General features: G+C 37.4%; 1 protein-coding gene across 1 annotated transcript in view; it reads left to right on the top strand.

Moving 5' to 3' along the window:
• The window catches only part of JMY (junction mediating and regulatory protein, p53 cofactor), a 115,795-nt gene that overhangs the window by 30,506 nt on the left and 65,509 nt on the right, over positions 1-19,780 (top strand). The window contains exon 2 of the mRNA XM_059175321.1: positions 7,346-7,519. Within this exon, the coding sequence (XP_059031304.1) occupies positions 7,346-7,519 (174 nt within the window). The remainder of the gene's footprint in view (positions 1-7,345; positions 7,520-19,780) is intronic.

Genomic DNA, 19,780 nt, shown 5'->3' on the forward strand with positions numbered 1-19,780 from the left:
TTCTGAGACTTTTACCTTTCCATGTAAACTTTAGAAGTGGTTTGTTGATGGCCTCAAAATAACTTGCTGATACTTTGATTGGCATTGTGTTGAGTCTATAGATCAAGATGGAAAGAACTGACATCTTGACAGTAGTTAAGTCTTCCAATCCATTTATATGGAATATTTCTCCATTTGTTTAGATCTTTGCTGTCTTTCATCAGAGTTGTGTAGTTTTCTTCATTTAGATCTTGTGCATTGATTTATGCCAAAGTATTTCAGTTTTTGTGTACTAACATAAGTTATTTTTAGAAGGCTTCTTTTTTTCTCTTTTCTTTTCTTTTGTCTGTTCCTTTGGATTTTTTTACAGAGTGATATCATGTGTGTAAAGACAGTTCTGTTTCTTCCCAGTCTGTATACCTTTTATTTCTTGTTGCATTAGCTAGGACTTCCAGCATGATGTTTAATAGGAATGGTGAGAGGGGACCTCCTTGCCGTATTTAGCATCTAGTTTATCACAATTAGATATGTTAGCAATGGGTTTTTTGTTCTTTATCAAGTTATTCCTAGTATAATGGTAATTCTTTCTCATGAATGGTATTGGGTTTTGTCAGATGTTTTTCCTGCATTTATTAATATCATATGGTTATTCTTTAGACTGGGATGTGATAGATTATGTCGATTTTTTTTTAAACATTGAATCAGTCTTGCATATCTTGAATAAGTCACATTTGGTGTTAATACAGTAGTTATTTTTATACAGTTTTGGATGTACTTCCTAATATTTTGTTGAGGATTTTTGCATCCACATTCATGAGAGATGTTGGTCTGTAGTTTTTCTGTAATGTCATTATTTCTGGTATTAGGCACATGCTGACCTCTTTAGAGTAAGGAAGTATTCCCTCTGTTTTGTTTTCTTGAGAGATTGTAGAAAATCGGAGAGATTTCTTCCGTAAATTGCTGGTAGACTTCACCAGTGAGCCCATCTGGGCTTTGTGTTTTCTATTTTGCAAGGTTATTAATTATGAATTCAATTTCTTGAATAAAGGCCTTTTCAGATAATCTGTTCTTGTGTTTTATTAGAGTGTGTCTTTTGAGGAATTCATCCATTTCACCTAGTTTTTTGAATTTGTGGGCATAGAGTTGTTCTTAATATTCTTCTTAATGTCTGTGGGATCAGTAATGATGTCCCTTTTCATTTCTGATACTAGTAATTTGTGTCTTCTCTTTTTCTTTGTTAACCTTGATAGACGTTTATTAATTTTATTGATGTTTTCAAAGAACCAGAGTTTTTGTTTCATTGATTTTTTTAATTCTCTTTTTCAGTTTCATTGATTTATACTCTAAATTCTCTTTTTTTTCCTGTAGTCTTTGAATTTAATTTGCTCTTTTCTAAGGTAAAGGTTTAGATTACTGATTTTACACTTTTGTAATATATGCATTCAGTGCTCCAGATTCTCCTCTAAGCACTTTTACTGTGACCCAAAAAATTTTTGCCAAGTTGTGTTTTCACTTAGTTGAAAATACTTAAATTTTTTTCTTTTTTCTTTGACCCATGCAGTACTTAAAATTGTGTTGTTTAATCTCCCAAGGATTTGGGGGTTTCCAGCAATATTTCCGTTACTGAATTTTAGTTTAATTTCATTGTAGTCTAAGATCATACTTTGGGTGATTTCTGTTCTTTTAAATTTATTATGATGTGTTTTGGGTCCAGAACATGATCTGTCTTGGTGAATGTTCCATGTTGGCTCAAAAAGACTATGTATTTTGCTGCAATTGGATGAAATAGTCGATAGGTGTCAAATATGTCCAGTTGATGGTGCTGTTGAGTTCAACTGTCCTTACTGATTTTCTGCCTGTTGGATCTGTCCATTACTGATAAGGGATCTTGATGTCTCCAACTGTCCTAGTGGACTAATACTTTTCTCCTTGTAGTTGTATCTTTTTTTAAACTTGGGTATTTTAGTGTTATGCTTTTGGGCATATACACATTAAGGATTATCATGTCTTGGAGAATTAACTATTTTTATAATTTTCTCTAATAATTGTCCTTGTTTTGAAATCTGCTTTATTTGAAAGTAGTATAGCTACTATAGCTTTCTTTCCATTAGTGTTACATGGTATGTTTTTACCACTTTAACCTATCTGTGTCTGTATTTAAAGTGAGTTTCTTTGAGACAATGTATAGTTGGATCTTGGTTTTACATTCACCCTGACAGTCTCTCTTAATAGGTGTGTTTCAGCCATTGATGTTTAAAGTGATGATTGAAACAGTTGGAGTAACATCTACCATATCTGTTACTGTATTCTGTTTATTGTCCATTTTTTGTCTTTTTTTGTTTTCCACTCTTTTGGACTTCTGGTATTAACTTCTGGTATTATATTCTGTTAGTTTTTTTTTTTTTTTTTTCTCAGTATATCCTCAATTAGCATGTCTGTGATACTTTTTAAAGCTTTCTTTAGTGGTTACATTGAAGTTTGCAATAATAACGTTTGCAATACTAACCAAGCTTTCTTTCAAATATTGTTGTACTTTACATATAGTACAAGTACCTTATAACAAGGTATTTCCAGTTCTTTAGTCCTGTCCCTTTTGACCTGTTAATTATTTTATTAATCTGCAAGGTGTAATCACTGGATATATTGTGGCACCTATTTTGAGGAAACTATTATGTTAGATCTGTTAAGAATAGTAATAGGGAGGTGTGCCTGGTTGGCTCAATGGGTTAAGCCTCTGCCTTCAGCTCAGGTCATGATCTCAGGGTCTTGGGATCAAGCTCTCTGCTCAGCGGGGAGCCTGCTTCCCCAGTCTCTCTCTGCCTACTTGTGATCTCTGTCTGTCAAATCAATCAATCAATTAATCTTTTTTTTTAAAAGAATAATAGGGAAAGATGTTATTTAACTTTTATTAATTTCTTGTCTAATATTCTTCCTTTCTTTATCTAGATCCAAGTTTCGGACCTATATAAATTTCCTCCTTTCTGACAAATAATCTTTTAGTATTTCTTGCAAGACAGGTTTCCTCAGTTTATATTTGCTTGAGGATCTCTTATTTCTCATTCAGTTTTGAAGGTAATTTCACTGAATACAGAATTCTAAGTATATGGATTTTTAACTTTTTTTAAGGTTTACTTTTTCTTTCTTTCTTTCTTTTCTTTAACTAATCTCTACACAGTGTGGGACTTGAACTCACAACTCCAAGATCAAGAGTGGTATGCTCTTCTGATTCAGCCAGCCAGCCAGCCAACTCTTAATTATTTCGCTCTACTTCTCTTGTTTGCATAGTTTCTGAAGAGAATTCTGATAGAATTTTTCCTTACTCTTTTATAAGTAATTGTCCCTTGCTTCTTGGATATTTTGTTCTTTGAAATTTTTTTGTTTTTGTTTTTGCACTTCAGTTTTGGAAGTTTCTACTGACATTTCTTCAAGCTCATTTGTTAGTTTGTTTTGTTGTTGTTGTTGCGTCCAGTCTAAAAATAAGCCCATTGATGGCATTTTTGCATTTTAGCGATTTTGATTTATAGCATTTCCTTTTGATTCCTAGTATTTCCAACCCTCTGTTTATGTTATATACATAAGTTCTTGGATGTTGCCTGCTTTTTCCATTAGATTCCTTAGCATATATTTTTTAAAGATTTATTTATTTTATTTACTTCAGAGTGAGAGAGCACAAGAAGGGAGAGGGTCTGAGGGAGAAGCAGACTCCCTGCTGAGCAGGGAGCCCAGTGCGGGACTCCATCCCGGGACTCCCAAGATCATGACCAGAGCCGAAGGCAGCCACTTAACCAATGGAGCCACCCAGGCACCCTCCTTAGCATATTTTTAAAAAGATTTGTTTGTGTATTTGAGAGAGAGTGTGTGACAGAGAGGGCACACGCAGGAGTGGGAAAAGGGCAGAGGGTGAGAACCTTCAAGCTGACTCCCCCATTGAGCAAGGAGCTTTATACTGCGACCCATGAGACCGCGACCTGAGCCAAAACCCAAGTTGGCTGCTCAACCTACTGAAGCACCAAGGCACTCCATGATTACTTAGCATTTTAATCATAGTTTAAATTCCTAGTCTGATAATTCCGTATCCTTGCTATACCTGAGTATGGTTCTCATGCTTGCTCTGTCTCTTCAGACTACGCTTTTAATATGCCCTGTAATTTTTTTTTTTTTTTTTTTTTTTTTTTTTTTTTTTTTTTTGCAAGCTGGACATGATGGTACTAGGCAAAAGGAGCTGAGATAAATATGCCTTTAGAGTGAGATTTTGTTTATCCACCTAGAAAAGGCTCAACTGTGTTATTCTAGGCAGTTGCTGTAGGTGTCAGAGGCTAAGATTTACTCTGGTGTCTTCGGTTTTGTCTCCTGTGGTGTTTTGGGTTTCCCTAGTTACTACTTAAAATCTTTTAAAAAATGAAGTTTTTTTCAGTTTCATAAGAGCTCTACTGATGCAACAGTAAGGAATTAGGGGAATAGGAAGTGCTAATCATAGATGATTGCTTTTTAATCTTTTAACCTCTTACTGTGTCTGTGCCCCGGACTATTGTAGACACTATATTTTTTGTTCTAGAATGTCCTTTAGGGGTGCCTGGGTGGTTCTCTCGGTTAATCATCTCACTTTGGCTCAGGTTATCTTGGAGCCCTGGGATCAAGGCACCCCCACATCCCCCCCACCCACTGCCCTCATTCAGTGGGGATTTGGCTTGTCCCTTTAGTACCCACGCCCACCTCCCCTATGCTCACTCATTTGCTCGCTTTCAAATAAATAAGTAAAATCTTTAAAATGCTATTTATTATTTGAGATTTTGTTTATTCTTCATGAGCAAATTGTGTCCATTAGCATTTAAAATAATTGCTTTAAAATCTGTGCTAAATTGAGAGGCACCTGGGTGGTTTAGCCAGTTGAGCGTCTGCCTTCAGCTCAGGTTATGATTTCAGGGTTCTGGGATTGAGCCCTGCATTGGGCTCCCTGCTCAGAGGACAGCCTGATTCTCTCTCTCCCTTTGTTCCTACCCCTGCTGTGTGCACACTCTCTCTTTCTCAAATAAATAAAATCTTGAAAAAATTAAAATCTGTGCTACATCAAAAGTATTTCATCTTAAAGTTGCCTACATTTGATTCCCTTTTGAGCATTGTTTTGCTTTCCTATTTCTTTACAGGTCTGTGAAATTTGGATTATATTCTGGACACTATAAGTGGTACCTAACAGAGCCTGTCTGTGTTATGTTCCTCCAGAGATTGTTGATTTTTTTTTTTAAGATTTTTTTTTTTTTTCTTTTTGACAGCACAAGTAGGTGGAGCAGCAGGCAGAGGGAGAGAGGGAGAAGCAATCTCCCTGCTGAGCAGGGAACCTGATGTGGGGCTCTATCTCAGGACCCTGGGATCATGCCCTGAGCCAAAGGCAGACGCTTAACCAACTGAGCCTCCTAGGTGCCCCTTGAGGAGAGTAGAATGTATATACCAGTCTGAGATTTCCTCCTTTGGCTTTCTCCTTTTCTGCACTTCTCCCCTTTTCTATATGCTGTGGTTGTCTTAACTCTGTCCTCTGATTCTTCAAACATCAAGACTGTAGTTCTCTGTTTAGCCAAACTTCTCTCCTCTGGCAGCCACTGGGGCCTCCCTGCAGGCCAAGTGCTGTAAATAAAAAGTTACTTAGGGTCTTCCTGTCTTCTGAGTATTTTAGTTACTTGTGGTCACTTTACAGTGTCTTCGGGTAGTAGTGTTGTAATATTTTGCCCAGGATTTATAGTTCCATCAGTGGGAGAAATGATCTAAGAAGAACTGTTCAGCTGATACTGGATAGTGGAAGTTCTCCATGGTAGCAGTGGAAGTTGGAATTACAGTAGCCTTAAAATAACTAGTATTTATATAGTACTTCCTTGTCATAAAAAGAGCTTAAGGTAGATTATCTGATCCATCATGATTGTTAATAATATAGTAGGCAAAAGACCAATGCGTATGTGCTACTACATTTAGTGCTAAGAATCTGGGCAGGAAGTGAATTTGGATTCTAAATTGAATATAAGATGTGTATTCGGATATGGTAACTAAAGCAAAAAGTTGGGGAGGAAGGTAGTAGTGAAAATTTTAGATATGGAATGAAAAGCAGAATTTTGTGCCTTTGAGATGAGACTATCAGCACGTAAATGGGCACCAAGAATAAATACATAAACTGTCTTGTCTACATGTTTCTTTAAATTTTAGTGTAAGCTTCCTTGGATCCTTGGAAAAGGATTGCCTACTCTCTCTACCTTTTTTTTTTTTTTTTTAAGATTTTATTTATTTATTTGACAGACAGAGATAACAAGTAGGCACAGAGGCAGGCAGAGAAAGAAGGGAGGAAGCAGGCTTCCTGCTGAGTAGAGAGCCCATGTGGGATTCAATCCCAGGACCTTGAGATCATGCCCTGAGCCAAAGGCAGAGGCTTTAACCCACTGAGCCACCAAGGTGCCCCTAAATTTTAGTGTAAGCTTCCTTGGATCCTTGGAAAAAGATTGCCTACTCTCTCTTTTTATAAATTAGGTCACACAGTGTCAACATCTGCTTGTTTCACTGTATTTTTTTATACTTCACTTTTTTAAAGCTTTAAAAAATAATTTTCATATCATCACAGTTTGTAATTTTTAAAAACTTAGTTTCTGTTTATTTACTATACTGTAAGCTTCATGAAGAGAGATACCATGTTTTTGTATGCCCAGCTCTTGGCCCAGTGCCTGACACATGTTAGATGTCCATATTTGATGAGGAATGAATGAAAACAAGTACACGCATGTATGCACATGTGTGTGCACACACACACACAGAGTACCAAGGAGTACAAGTAAGAGTTACAAAAATCTGTTATAGTCAGTGTAAAACTCTTTAGTACAGTTGAGGTTTTTATTAACCTAGATATGAGGGATGTCATAGGCATGAGTTGAAAGTTAATGTAGGACAGTTCCAAACTGGGAGGAGGAGTGGAGTGGCAAGAAGATTTGGGAAAATTAGTAGAATAATACTGGTAAGAGTTGATAACTACTTTGTATATTAGCAGTGAAAAAATTTTTTTATAAATACAGAAAAGGCTGTAGAATATGTGGAAATAGATTTTTAAAGACTTAAGTCTAGGCGGGTAGATAGTATGGAGACCCAGAAAATACACAGAACAGGATATTTGAACAGAGTATCATATCTGATGAGAGCAGTTTGAAAAGGATGATTCAGGCAGTCTAGAGTAGTAAGATGTCTCCACATGGAGACGAGTGATGAAAAACATTCAGTGCTTTTCATTTCTTCTGTGTTTCAGTATTCCAACATCCCAAAATAAAGGAGGGAGTTAAAAAGAAGTATTTATAGGCTATTATAATCAGATTCTTTATAATAAAACCTTCTCGTTCCACAGCTCTTGGATAAGCACAAGAATACAGAAAGCATGGTGGAGCTTCTGGACTTGTATCAGATGGAGGATGAAGCCTATAGCAGCCTTGCAGAAGCCACAACTGAATTATATCAGTATTTACTACAGCCATTCCGAGACATGAGAGAGCTTGCCATGCTACGGAGACAACAGATCAAGGTATCTTTTTTTTTTATTAGACCTACATGATTCCCTGCCTGTTTCATAGTTCTCAGACTGGCTGGCCATAGAGGAGCTTTTTAAAAATGCAGATAGCTGATCCTTTGTCCCCAAAGATTCTATTTTGGTCGATTCAAATTATATAGAACCTGCGCCCCTCATTTTAGAGTATCTCAATGGTGATTCTGTTGAGTAACCAGGAATGAGAAGAGCCTAGAAAGTGAAGTTGTGGATGTATTGAGAAATCCCCATCTTCCCCCTTTATCCTGTACTTTTCTTCTCTGTTCCTCCCATACAATGTTTTGGGGACTGTGTGGCCTTATATTTCTTTACCAGAAGTTTTGGGAACATTTCTTCTGGGAAGGCCTTATTTTAAAGTTACAATAAAGGGATGCCTAGGTGGCTCAGTCAGTTAAACATCTGACTTTGGCTCAGGCCATGATCCCCGGGTCCTGGGATTGAGCCCCACATTGGGCTCCCTACCCAGCAGAAAGCCTCTTCTCTCTCTTCTTCTGCTTGACACTCCCCCTTCTTGTGTTCTCTGTGTCAAATAAATAAATAAAATCTTAAAGAAAAAAAAAGTTATAAGAATTTAATGTCAGAGTTTCCAAAAATGTTTTTATAAGTTTTATTTATTTTAAAGTGGGCAAAGGAAGAGGGAGACAGAATCTTAAGCATACCCTGTGCTAAGGGTGGAGCCTGACGCAAGGCTCCATCCCAGGACTCTGAGATCATGAGCCAAAACCAAGACTGGGCTGCTAAACCTACTTAGCTAGGAGGGCAACCCATTAGATACTTAAGAGGCACCTGGATGGCTCAATTGTTAAGCGTCTTTCTTCAGACCAGGTCAGTCCTGGGATCAAGCCCCACATCGGGCTCCCTACACTTGCGAGGCGTGCTTTTCCTTCTCCCACTATCCCTGCTTGTGTTCCCTCTCTTGGTGTCTCTGTCAAATAATGCTTGTGTTCCCTCTCTTGGTGTCTCTCTCTGTCAAATAAATAAAATCTTTTTAAAAAAATAATCTATGATCTGGAGGTGTCTTCGGGCTTAAAATGAGTTTCTTGTAGGCAACATATAGATGGGTTTTGTTTTTTTATCCATTCTGATACCCTGTGTCTTTTGACAGGGGCATTTAGCCCATTAACATTCAGGGTAACTATTGAGAGATATGAATTTAGTGCCATTGTATTGCCTGTAGGGTGACTGTTACTGTATATGGTCTCTGTTCCTTTCTGATCTACCACTTGTAGGCTCTCTCTTTACTTAGAGGACCCCTTTCAATATTTCCTGCAGAGCTGATTTGGTGTTTGCAAATTCTTTCAGTTTTTGTTTGTCCTGGAAGCTTTTAATCTCTCCTTCTATTTTCAATGATAGCCTAGCTGGATATAGTATTCTTGGCTGCATGTTTTTCTTGTTTAGTGCTCTGAAAATATCATGCCAGCTCTTTCTGGCCTGCCAGGTCTCTGTGGATAAGTCAGCTGCCAATCTAATATTTTTACCATTGTATGTTACAGACTTGTTTTCCTGGGCTGCTTTCAGGATTTTCTGTTTTTCACTGAGACTTGTAAATTTTACTATTAGGTGACGGGGTGTGGGCCTATTCTTATTGATTTTGAGGGGTGTTCTCTGAACCTCCTGAATTTTGATGCTCGTTCCCTTTGCCATATTGGGGAAATTCTCCCCAATAATTCTCTCCAGCATACCTTCTGCTCCCCTCTCTCTTTCTTCTTCTTCTGGAATCCCAATTATTCTAATGTTGTTTCGTCTTATGGTGTCACTTATCTCTTGAATTCTCCCCTCGTGAGGGGGTGGAAAAGAATTTACCATGCTAATGGACATCAGAAGAAAGCAGGAGTGGCAATCCTTATATCAGATCAATTAGATTTTAAGCCAAAGACTATAATAAGAGATGAGGAAGGACACTATATCATACTCAAAGGGTCTGTCCAACAAGAAGATTTAACATTTTTAAATATCTATGCCCCCAACGTGGGAGCAGCCAACTATATAAACCAATTAATAACAAAATCAAAGAAACACATCAACAATAATACAATAATAGTAGGGGACTTTAACACTCCCCTCACTGAAATGGACAGATCATCCAAGTAAAAGATCAGCAAGGAAATAAAGGCCTTAAACGACACACTGGACCAGATGGACATTACAGATATATTCAGAACATTTCATCCCAAAGCAACAGAATACACATTCTTCTCTAGTGCACATGGAACATTCTCCAGAATAGATCACATCCTGGGTCCTAAATCAGGACTCAACCGGTATCAAAAGATTGGGATCATTCCCTGCATATTTTCAGACCACAATGCTCTAAAGCTAGAACTCAACCACAAAAGGAAGTTTGAAAAGAACCCAAATACATGGAGACTAAACAGCATCCTTCTAAAGAATGAATGGGTCAACCGGGAAATTAAAGAAGAATTGAAAAAAATCATGGAAACAAATGACAATGAAAATACAACGGTTCAAAATATGTGGGACACAACAAAGGCAGTCCTGAGAGAAAATATATAGCGGTACAAGCCTTTCTCAAGAAACAAGAAAGGTCTCAGGTACAACCTAACCCTACACCTAAAGGAGCTGGAGAAAGAACAAGAAAGAAACCCTAAGCCCAGCAGGAGAAGAGAAATCATAAAGATCAGAGCAGAAATCAATGAAATAGAAACCAAAAAAACAATAGAACAAATCAACGAAACTAGGAGCTGGTTCTTTGAAAGAATTAATAAAATTGATAAACCCCAGCCCGACTTATCAAAAAGAAAAGAGAAAGGACCCAAATAAATAAAATCATGAATGAAAGAGGAGAGATCACAACTAACACCAAAGAAATACAAACTATTATAAGAACATACTATGAGCAACTCTACGCCAACAAATTTGACAATCTGGAAGAAATGGATGCATTCCTAGAAACATATAAACTACCACAACTGAACCAGGAAGAAATAGAAAGCCTGAACAGACCCATAACCAGTAAGGAGATTGAAACAGTCATTAAAAATTTCCAAACAAACAAAAGTCCAGGGCCAGACGGCTTCCCGGGGGAATTCTACCAAACATTTAAAGAAGAACTAATTTTCCTATTCTCCTGAAACTGTTCCAAAAAATAGAAATGGAAGGAAAACTTCCAAACTCATTTTATGAGGCCAGCATCACCTTGATCCCAAAACCAGACAAGGATCCCATCAAAAAAGAGAGCTATAGACCAATATCCTTGATGAACACAGATGCAAAAATACTCAACAAAATACTAGCCAATAGGATTCAACAGTACATTAAAAGGATTATTCACCACGACCAAGTGGGATTTATTCCGGGGCTGCAAGGTTGGTTCAACATCCGCAAATCAGTCAATGTGATACAACACATCAATAAAAGAAAGAATAAGAACCATATGATATTCTCAATAGATGCTGAAAAAGCATTTGACAAAGTACAGCATCCCTTCCTGATCAAAACTCTTCACAGTGTAGGGATAGAGGGCACATACCTCAATATCATCCAAGCCATCTATGAAAAACCCACCGCAAATATCATTCTCAATGGAGAAAAACTGAAAGCTTTTCCGCTAAGGTCAGGAACACGGCAGGGATGTCCATTATCACCACTGCTATTCAACATAGTACTAGAGGTCCTAGCCTCAGCAATTAGACAACAAAAGGAAATTAAAGGCATCCAAATCGGCAAAGAAGTCAAATTATCACTCTTCACAGATGATATGATACTACTATATGTGGAAAACCCAAAAGACTCCACTCCAAAACTGCTAGAACTTGTACAGGAATTCAGTAAAGTGTCAGGATATAAAATCAATGCACAGAAATCAGTTGCATTTCTCTACACCAACAGCAAGACAGAAGAAAGAGAAATTAAGGAGTCAATCCCATTTACAATTGCACCCAAAACCATAAGATACCTAGGAATAAACCTAACCAAAGAGGCACAGAATCTATACTCAGAAAACTATAAAGTACTCATGAAAGAAATTGAGGAAGACACAAAGAAATGGAAAAATGTTCCATGCTCCTGGATTGGAAGAATAAATATTGTGAAAATGTCTATGCTACCTAAAGCAATCTACACATTTAATGCAATTCCTATCAAAGTACCATCCATCTTTTTCAAAGAAATGGAACAAATAATGCTAAAATTTATATGGAACCAGAATAGACCTCGAATAGCCAAAGGGATATTGAAAAAGAAAGCCAACGTTGGTGGCATCACAATTCCGGACTTCAAGCTCTATTACAAAGCTGTCATCATCAAGACAGCATGGTACTGGCACAGAAACAGACACATAGATCAATGGAACAGAATAGAGAGCCCAGAAATAGACCCTCAACTCTACAGTCAACTAATCTTCGACAAAGCAGGAAAGAATGTCCAATGGAAAAAAGACAGCCTCTTCAATAAATGGTGCTGGGAAAACTGGACAGCCACATGCAGAAAAATGAAATTGGACCATTTCCTTATACCACACACAAAAATAGACTCAAAATGGATGAAGGACCTCAATGTGCGAAAGGAATCCATCAAAATCCTTGAGGAGAACACAGGCAGCAACCTCTTCGACCTCAGCAGCAGCAACATCTTCCTAGGAACAACACCAATGGCAAGGGAAGTAAGGGCAAAACTGAACTATTGGGATTTCATCAAGATCAAAAACTTTTGCACAGCAAAGGAAACAGTTAACAAAATCAAAAGACAACTGACAGAATGAGAGAAGATATTTGCAAATGACATTTCAGATAAAGGACTAGTGTCCAGAATCTATAAAGAACTTAGCAAACTCAACACCCAAAGAACAAATAATCCAATCAAGAAATGGGCAGAGGACATGAACAGACATTTCTGCAAAGAAGACATCCAGATGGCCAACAGACACATGAAAAAATGCTCCATATCACTCGGCATCAGGGAAATACAAATCAAAACCACAATGAGATATCACCTCACACCAGTCTAAAATAAACAAGTCAGGAAATGACAGATACTGGCGAGGATGTGGAGAAAGGGGAACCCTCCTACACTGTTGGTGGGAATTGGAAGCTGGTGCAGCCACTCTGGAAAACAGCATGGAGGTTCCTCAAAATGTTGAAAATAGAACTGCCCTATGACCCAGCAATTGCACCCTTGGGTATTTACCCTAAACATACAAACATAGTGATCCAAAGGGACACATGCACCCGAATGTTTATAGCAGCAATGTCCACAATAGCCAGACTATGGAAAGAACCTAGATGTCCATCAACAGATGAATGGATCAAGAAGATGTGGTATATATACACAATGGAATACTATGCAGCCATCAAAAGAAATGAAATCTTGCCATTTGCGACAACATGGATGGAACTAGAGCGTATCATGCTTAGCGAAATAAGTCAAGCAGAGAAAGATAACTATCATATGATCTCCCTGATATGAGGAAGTGGTGATGCAACATGGGGGCTTAAGTGGGTAGGAGAAGAATAAATGAAACAAGATGGGATTGGGAGGGAGGCAAAGTATAAGTGACTCTTAATTTCACAAAACAAACTGATGGTTGCTGGGGGGAGGAGGTGGGATTATGGACATTGGGGAGGGTGTCTGCTTTGGTGAGTGCTGTGAAGTGTGTAAACCTGGTGATTCACAGACCTGTACCCCTGGGGATAAAAATATATGTTTATAAAAAATAAAAAAAATAATCTATGAGATTTAGTTTTCATGTGTAAAGTGTGCTTTACATTTTTGAGGCAGGTGTTCTGATGTTTTTCTTTGCATGGTGTTCTTTTAGCTTCTCTTTTTTTTAATCTATGTTTTTGTTGAAATTACAGAGATACAGCCTTAGCTCTGTAAAATTTTATCCTGAACCTTTGGCAAGATACCAAGGGATGAAGCTTAAGCTGTATTTATAGAGAAATTTATAGTTATTAGAGAAGAAAGTTCTAAAATCAGTCATCCAAACTTTCACCCTAAGAAGCTAGAAAAAGAGAGCAAGTTAAACCCAAAAAACTAAGAGTGGGGTCCGTGAAAAAAAGAAATGATAGATTGAAGAAAAGAGCACTGAAACCAAAACCTGGTTGTCTGGGGCGGGGGGGCGGAGAACTCTATATTTCATAAACCTAGCTGAATTTTTTTTTTTTAAAGCCCCACATTGTTTTGACTGAAAGTACAGATATAATTACAGATTCTATAAATGTTAAAGTTAATAAAGAAATATGAACAGATTGGTACCAATACATGGTCTGATTTTGATGAAATGGATACATTTCTTAGAAAAAATGAAAGTTATCAAAATAATTTCAAGGAGAAATAGAAGAATATAGGGAGCACTGTATTAACAGAGTTGAGTTCATAATTCAGAACATTCCTATAAAGAAATCGACAAGTCCAGAACACATTGGAGAATTTATGAAACATGTAAAGTAGAAATAATGCAAAATCTGCACAAACTCAGAAAACAAGGGAGGGAATAGTTCCCAACTAATTTTTTAGGCCAGCATTATCCTGATACTAAAATCAAATGATGTTACAGAAAAAAGAGAACTAGAGATAGATGACCCTCATGAATATAGATGCAGTAATTCTTAACATGATCTTAAAAAATAGAGTCTAACAAGGACATCTGGGTACTCAGTCATTGAGCATGTGCCTTCAGTTTAGGTCATGATCCCAGGGTCCTGAGGATCGAGCCCTGCGTAGGGCTCCCTGCTTAGCAGGGAGTTTGCTTCTCCTTGCTCTGCTCCTCCCTACCTCACTCTCTCTGAAATAAATAAATCTTTTAAAAAATAAGATCTAGTAATCTATAAAAATAGTACAGTATATATGAATAGGGTTTATCTCAAATGCAAGGTTGTTTTAACATTCAGAAATAAACCAATATAATTTACCATATTAGACTAAAGGGAAAAAACCAGTATATTTCTATGGGTGCAGAAAAGCAATTAACAAAATTCAGTATCCATTCATGGTAAAAACCCAGCACACTAGGAAGAAAAGGGATTTCCTTGACCTGATAGGGTGTGTATGAAAAGCCTACCTAACATCATATATGATGGTGAATGACTAAATTCTTATACCTGTGATTGGGAACAAGGCAAGATTGTTTACTCTCACCACTTTAATTCAGTATTTTTCTGGAGTTCATAGCCAGAAAAAGTAAAAGGCATATAAATTAGAAGAACAAAATAAAGCTATCTGTACTTACAGATAATGTAATCATGTATATAAAATGTACTAAGGGTTTTTTTTTTTTTTAAGATTCCATTTATGGGGTGCTTGTGTGGCTCAGTCAGTTAAACGTCTACTTTTGGCTCAGGTCATAATCCTATGGTCCCAGAATCAAGCCACACATCAAGCTCCCTGCTCAGCTGAGAGCCTGCTTCTCCCTCTCCCTCTACCCCTGCCCACCACCCCACCTCATGCTTGTGCTCCCTTTCTTGCTCTATCTCAAATAAATAAATAAAATCTTCAAAAAAAAAAATTCCATTTCTCTGTTTGACAGGGAAAGAGAGAGAGAACACAAGCATGGGGAGCCACCCAGCTGTCCCTCTCCTAAGGGACCTTTAGCCAAAAAACCTGTTGAAATAATACGTAAATTTAGTTACAAGGTTAATGTGAAAAATTCAATTGCATTTTCTAATCTTTTAGAAATGAAAATTACAGAGGTGCCTGGGTGGCTCAGTGGGTTAAAGCCTCTACCTTCTGCTCAGGTCAGGATCCCAGGGTCCTGGGATCGAGCCCCGCATTGGGCTCTCTGATCGGCAGGGAGCCTGCTTCATCCTCTCTCTCTGCCTGCCTCTCTGCTTACTTGTGATCTTTGTCAAATAAATAAAAGTCTTTAGAAAAGAAAATTACAGAAACTTTAAAATACCATTATAAGCATCTCTGGACATGAACTCTTCAGGAAATGTATTTTACAAAATATATGAAAGTTCTGTCTTCTGAAAATTGCAAAGCTTTGCTGAGGGACTCTAAGTGTACCGTAAGAAATGGGAAGATCATGTTAATAGTATGGAAGACTCAGTAATGTTTAGATGTCAGTTTTCAGTTGATCTAGATTCAAATTAAAATTCTAGTAAGTTTCTCCCCCCAGAAACTGACAAACGAATTACAAATTTTTATGGAAAGGCAGAGTATGGCTTTAACAATTTTGAAAAAGATAAAATTGGAGGGCTTATTACCTGACTTGAAAACTTCTGGAAAACTAGTCAAATCCAGAAACAGATACATGGTTATATAGTAAGTTTTTCACGAAGGTGACAGAGCAGTTAAGTGGGGGAAGGAATAATCTTTCCACGAAATGGTACCAGAACAACTGCATACCCACATTAAAAAAAATTGATCTGAGTTTTTATACCATATGGAAAAATTATCTTCAAATCCATTTTAGACCTAAACAGACTCTCATGTTCTCAAATGTGTTTAAGAGGGCTGCCTGGGTGGCTCAGTAAGTGTCAACTCTTTATTTTGACTCAGGTCATAATCTCAAGGTCATGAGGTCAAGCCCTGTTTTGGCTCAGTGCTAGATGTAGAGCCTGTTTAAGATTGTTACCTCTCTTCCTCTCCCTGCCACCACTCCCCTACTTCTCTCTTTAAAAAAAAAAAAAATTTTAATGTAAGAAATTGTAGAAAGTTTTGACAATTTTGGGAAAGAAAAGGTAAAGACTTTTTAGGATGCAGAAAAGTTAAGCCATAAACTTTATTTTTTTTTGTAAATTTTTTAGAAGATTTTATTTATTTATTTGATAGAGAGAGAGAGCACAAACAGGGGGAGCAGCAGGCAGAGGGGGAGAGAGAGAAGCAGGCTCCTGGCTGAGCATGACCTGAGCCGAAGGCATCCGCCTAACCAACTGAGCTACCCAGACGTTCCCATGAACCATAAACTTAAAAAAATTTGTTGATAAATTGGACTTCACCAAAATTAAACACTTACTTTTGAAAGATCGTTAAGAAAAAGAAGGCAAGCTCACAGAATGGGAGAAAATACTTGTAATACATCTGAAAAAGAAATTATAAAGATCAATGACAACCAAAAAATTTTTAAATTGGCTAAATTCTTAAAAGACCTTAAAGAAATGGCTAATGAGCACATACAGAGAAACTTAAAATTGTCATCTTGGAAATTCAGATTAAAACCATAATAAGACACACACCCATTAGAGTGAGTATCATTTAAAATTCTGGAACTAGGATGCCTGGGTGGCTCAGTTGCTAAGGCATCTGCCTTTGGCTCAGGGTGTGATCCTGTGGTCCTGGGATCCCGCCCCACATCAGGTTCTCTGCTTAGTGAGGAATCTGCTTCTCCCCAACCCCCATCTAGTCTCTCTGTTCGTCAAATGAATAAATAAAATCTTAAAAAATAAAGCTGTGGCATTCCCAAGGGCTGTTGAGGTTATAGAGTAACTATAATTCTCAAATATTCTAGCATATTTTGTAGTGGTGTAACCCATTTTGGTAAACAGTTTGGCTGTTACTTGAGGAGTTAGATATAGACATACTTCAGTACTCAGCTATTCAAATCCTAGTTATAAAAGAGAAATGAGGGGCGCCTGGGTGGCTCAGTGGATTAAGCCGCTGCCTTCGGCTCAGGTCATGATCTCAGTGTCCTGGGATCGAGTCCCGCATCGGGCTATCTGCTCAGCAGGGAGCCTGCTTCCCCCTCTGTCTCTGCCTGCCTCTCTGCCTACTTGTGATCTCTCTCTGTCAAATAAAATAAAATCTTTAAAATAAAAAACAAAAAGAAATAAAAACATCTGCTCGTACGACAGGTACAGGAATACTCATGCCACTTTTCTTCACAGTGGCGCCTAACTGGAATAGCCCAAATAACTATCAGCGGGTGAATGGATAGGCAAAATGGGGTATTTCCATGTTACAGAATAGTCAGCTATGCAAAGGAATTTACCTTTGATAGTCACAACAACATGGATAAATCTGAAATCTTGCTAAGTCAAAGAAACTCAAGTACAAAAGCATATATTCATGTGTGAAGGGATGGATGGCATGAGGAATCTTTTTGGAGGTGATAGAAATGTTTTATGTCTTGATTGTAGTGATTGTTGCTTGGGTGTATACAGCTATTAAAACTCATCAAAAATTGACTTTAAATGGATTAATTTTTATGTAAATTAAACTTTTATTAATAGTTTACAAAAAGTATGCTGAACAAAAGGCAACAGACACAGTGTAAACTATTTGAATCCATTAATGTGAAATTTTGGAGTTGATGGTTTTGATCTATATTGACAAAGCTTAGCACTCCTTGCCTCGGGTTGGCCAATGGAGATTGAGAGGGAACAGGTGTAACAGAATCCTTTGGGTGATGGATACACTCTAAATTTTGGTTGTAGTGGTTTTTACATAGATATGTAAACTTGTCAGAATTCATCAAAATTTACACTTATGTCAGGAATATTCTGCTGTATGTAAATTATAACTTAAGGTAATTTTTAAAAATGTATTATGTAAAAGTTGATGTAGAGGCACACAAACTGGAGTGATCAACACTGCCTAAGGATAGATGGAAAAATAGGGAAATCAGTTATCTTATATTGAAAGAATCAATACCAATTCAATAGAAAGTGGGTACATATGTCTGCACTGGAGATTGGAATAGACAGTACCCCAGATACAGATAAAATCCGGAATGGTACTGTGAATAGGCATGTGCTTGTGCTTTTCGTCAAAATATTGAATAAATTATAAAATCTTCGCTCCTACCTGGCACCATTGTTGATGCCAGTATAGCATGGCCGGGATTAAAACACATATCAGTTTGACTGCAAAGCTTGCTGTTTTAATTAAACCACATGGTGTAAACTGTTGGTATGTCTCTCATTTAAGGATTTGTAGGAAATGAGAGGAAAGGGGGTCCAGGACTAGAACACTGTCGCATCCTGTGGAGTTTGACCTGTATTCTGGATTCTTTAGAAAGAACTTAATTTCCAGTGCTTTTAAACTAGATACTAAAACATGATAGAAAAAAAAAAATAAGTTAACTTGGTACCCTGAATGTATATTTATATTTGTATTATAAAATATTTATAAGATACATATTTAATATACCTTGATATTTTCTTAAATATTTATATATTAGCATTTTATTATAATAGAGTTACTATATATTTTATATTAAATATACTTTAGTCTTAATTATATTTATATAAATGGTAATTAAAAACTTTTTAAATTTGGTATTCTTAAAAGCATCCCTTATTACTTATGGAAAGCCTTTGATCTTTCGACCATACAGCTTTACTCATTGTTCAGATCCAGCTTTGTCTCAAGGCAGAAAGTAATATTGCTCTGTCTCCTAGTTTTAATGCCTCATACAGGTATCTGATTTTTAAAATTTTATTTATGTATTTGAGGGAGCATGAGCAGAGAGAGGGGGAGAGGGAGAAGCAGACTCCCTCTTGAACAGGAAGTCTGATGTGGGGCTTGACCCTAGAATCACCACCTGAGCCACAGACACTTAGCCAACTGAGCCAGCCAGGCATCCCTGTAAATGGTAATTAATAAAGATTTTTCACTAATCCTCTGTCTCATCTATAAGCATTAAGCAATTCCTCCCTACCCAGAATTTTTGGCCTAAAGGTTGTTCTAAGACCCACACCCCTTGACAGAGTTACCAGACTCTGTCTAATATATTGGCACTCAAAAATGTAACCCCCAGGGGCACCTGGGTGGCTCAGTGGTTTAAGCCTCTGCCTTCAGCTTGGGCCATGATCTCGGTGTCCTAGGATCGAGTGCCATGTCGGGTTCTCTGGTCGGCGGGAAACCTGGTTCCCTCTCTCTCTGCCTGCCTCTTCTGCCTACTTGTGATCTCTCTCTCTGTCAAATAAATAAACAAAATCTTAAAAAAAAAAAAAAAAAGTAACCCCCAGACTGGTAGCCTCAGTATCATCTGGGACCTTGTTACCAATACAGATTCCTGGTCCATACCTCAGATATCTACTGAAACTAGGGGGAGGGGCTCTGCAGTCTTCATTGAAACAACCTTCCCAGGTGATTATGATACTTAAGTTTAAGAACCCCAAGTTCAGAAGAACTTGAAACCACTCATGGATGGAACACACTGAACTCCAAAGTTATAGTCTCTCTGGGACTCAGTTTTGGCATCCACAGAGTGAGATTCAAACTAGATGATTCTATCTAGATTATTATTATTTTTTAAACAAGAAGTTTATTTAAACAAGATGCTTGACTTGAAGGGAAAAGTATCTAGGATTCATTTCTTTTAGAGTAATTTATCTCTAC

Source organism: Mustela lutreola, chromosome 5, assembly GCF_030435805.1.
Source record: "Mustela lutreola isolate mMusLut2 chromosome 5, mMusLut2.pri, whole genome shotgun sequence".
Taxonomy (NCBI): domain Eukaryota; kingdom Metazoa; phylum Chordata; class Mammalia; order Carnivora; family Mustelidae; genus Mustela; species Mustela lutreola.